At 55.5% G+C, this 2,633-nt stretch overlaps 1 protein-coding gene across 1 annotated transcript; it reads right to left on the bottom strand.

Moving 5' to 3' along the window:
• Positions 1-385: 385 nt before the first annotated feature.
• LOC113941877 (zinc finger protein ubi-d4) lies at positions 386-2,626 on the bottom strand (the record flags this gene model as incomplete). The annotated part of the gene is made up of 4 exons (XM_027633014.1): positions 386-494; positions 899-1,011; positions 1,365-1,493; positions 2,482-2,626. Coding segments are annotated over 4 exons (480 nt in total), but the record flags the coding sequence as incomplete, so codon positions are not given.
• Positions 2,627-2,633: the final 7 nt, after the last annotated feature.

Genomic DNA, 2,633 nt, shown 5'->3' on the forward strand with positions numbered 1-2,633 from the left:
GGATTGGGATCAGGATCAGGGTCGGGATCGGGGATTGGGATCAGGATCAGGGTCGGGATCGGGATCAGGATCGGGGATCAGGATCAGGATCGGGATTGGGATCGGGGTCGGGATTGGGATCGGGGTCAGGACTGGGATCAGGATCAGGGTCGGGATCGGGATCAGGGATCAGGATCGGGATCAGGATCAGGATCGGGATTGGGATCGGGGTCGGGATTGGGATCAGGATCAGGGATCGGGATCGGGGTCAGGATTGGGATCAGGATCAGGGATCGGGATCGGGGTCAGGATTGGGATCAGGATTGGGGATCGGGATTGGGATTGCGATTGGGATCAGGATTGGGGATCGGGATTGGGATCAGGATCAGGGTTGGGATTGGGATCGGGGATCGGGATGGGGGTCAGGACTCACCCTCGGGGGGCTCTGCCATGGGGGGGGTCAGGCAGTACATGTGGTACCCGCGGTCACAGTCGTCACAGAACAGCAGCTGATCCTGCGGGAATTCCACGGGAATGAGCCCAAAAACCTGGGATCGCCCCGGGGGCCCAAATCCCAAAGATTCCCCCCCCAAAAAAAGCCTCTCCGGGGTTTTATGGACCCTTAAATCCACACTCTTGGAGTGTTCCCAGTGGATTTTGGGGCGTTCCCAGTGGATTTTGGGGCGTTCCCAGTGGATTTTGGGGCGTTCCCAGTGGATTTTGGGGCATTCCCGGTGGATTTTGGGGCGTTCCCAGTGGATTTTGGGGCGTTCCCAGTGGATTTTGGGGCATTCCCGGTGGATTTTGGGGCGTTCCCAGTGGATTTTGGGGCATTCCCAGTGGATTTTGGGGCGCTCCCAGTGGATTTTGGGGCATTCCCAGTGGATTTTGGGGCGCTCCCGGCGGGTTGGGGCCTCACGTCGTTCTCGGAGGTGCCGCAGATGTTGCAGCACTTGCACTCGATGCACTGCCAGCGGTACGTCTTCACCGCCGCCATCATCACCGGCGTGAACTGCAGGCACGATGGGTGCCCTGGGAACACAGGGAATTATCATGGGATCAGCAGGGAATGGTCAGGGAATTGTCAGGGAATCGTCATGGAATCATCATGGAACCATCACGGGAACATCATGGAAAAATCAGGGGAACAAACCATCATGGAAACAACATGGAATTGTCATGGAATTGTCATGGAATCATCATGGAACCATCACGGGAACATCATGGAAAAATCAGGGGAACAAACCATCATGGAAACAACACGGAATTGTCATGGAGTTGTCATGGAAACCCCCCGCCCCGCCGGGTGACCCGCCCGGGGAATTCCCAGGGACAGGTGAAGGAATCCCCCCGGAATCGCGCGGGAGTCATGGAAAGGGCCCCACCTGACCTCCCGCAGTCGGAGCAGGACACGAGCTCCTCGGGCTGCCCCGTCTTCTTGTTGATCTTGGAGTCCCCCAGGCAGAAGTCGCAGTAGTTGTTGGGAAGGGCCAACCCGTCCGGGCCTTTCTTGGCTGGAAAAGCGGGAATGGGACACACGGATCAGCGGGAAAAGCACCCAGCCCCTCCCGGGAGCCGATCCCGAGAGGCTCCTTCCACAGCTCCCGGGAGTCGGGGGAGCTTTGGGAGCCGGGGGAGGTGTGGGAGGAGGTTGGTTGTGGAATTTTTGGGAGGTTGTGGGAGGAGGTTGTGGAATTTTTGGGAGGTTGTGGAATTTTTGGGAGGTTGTGGGAGGAGGTTGTGGAATTTTTGGGAGGTTGTGGAATTTTTGGGAGGTTGTGGAAGGGGGGTTGTGGAATTTTTGGGAGTCGCGGGAGGAAGTCGTGTGGGAATTGTGGGAGTTCGGGAAGGTGGGAAAGTTGTGGGAGTTGGGGAAAGGAGGGGAATTCTTGGAAGTTGTGGGAGCTTAGGAAGCCGGGGAATTTTTGCAAGTTTGTGGAAGTTTGGGAAGCTGTGGAATTTCTGGAAGTTGTGGAAGTTTAGGAAGTTGTGGAAGGTGTGGAATTTTTGGAAGGTGTGGAATTTTTGGAAGCTGTGGAATTTCTGGAAGCTGTGGAATTTTTGGAACGTGTGGAATTTTGAGAAGGTGTGAATTTTTTGGAAGCTGTGGAATTTCTGGAAGCTGTGAAATTTTCGGAAGGTGTGGAATTTTTGGAAGCTGCGGAATTTTTGGAAGCTGTGGAAGCTGTGGAATTTCTGGAAGCTGTGGAATTTTTGGAAGCTGTGGAATTTTTGGAAGCTGTGGAATTTTGAGAAGGTGTGAATTTTTTGGAAGCTGTGGAATTTCTGGAAGTTGTGGAAGTTTAGGAAGTTGTGGAATTTCGGGAAGCTGTGGAATTTCTGGAAGCTGTGGAAGTTTTGGGGGCAGCCCCACCAGACCCCCCCTTCCCCCACCCAGTGCCGGGTTCGCTGCTCGTTCCCACCCCAGAAAAGTCGGTTCCGCAGCTTTTCCCGCCTCCTCCCGGCGGGAATTCGAGGGGGAATTTTGGGGAATCCTCTCACATTTCTGCTCCTCGGAGCGTTGGGATACAGGCGTGGGGGGTTGGGAGTCGTCCTTGTCATCCCCCTCCTCCTCAGCCAGGTGGGAATGGGCGTAGTGGTAACTCAGCCCCGGGCGGTTCTTGTAGCGCTTCCCGCAGACTGCGGAAAAAAAA

This window comes from Corapipo altera, unplaced genomic scaffold (assembly GCF_003945725.1).
Source record: "Corapipo altera isolate COAL_440 unplaced genomic scaffold, ASM394572v1 58181, whole genome shotgun sequence".
NCBI lineage: Eukaryota > Metazoa > Chordata > Aves > Passeriformes > Pipridae > Corapipo > Corapipo altera.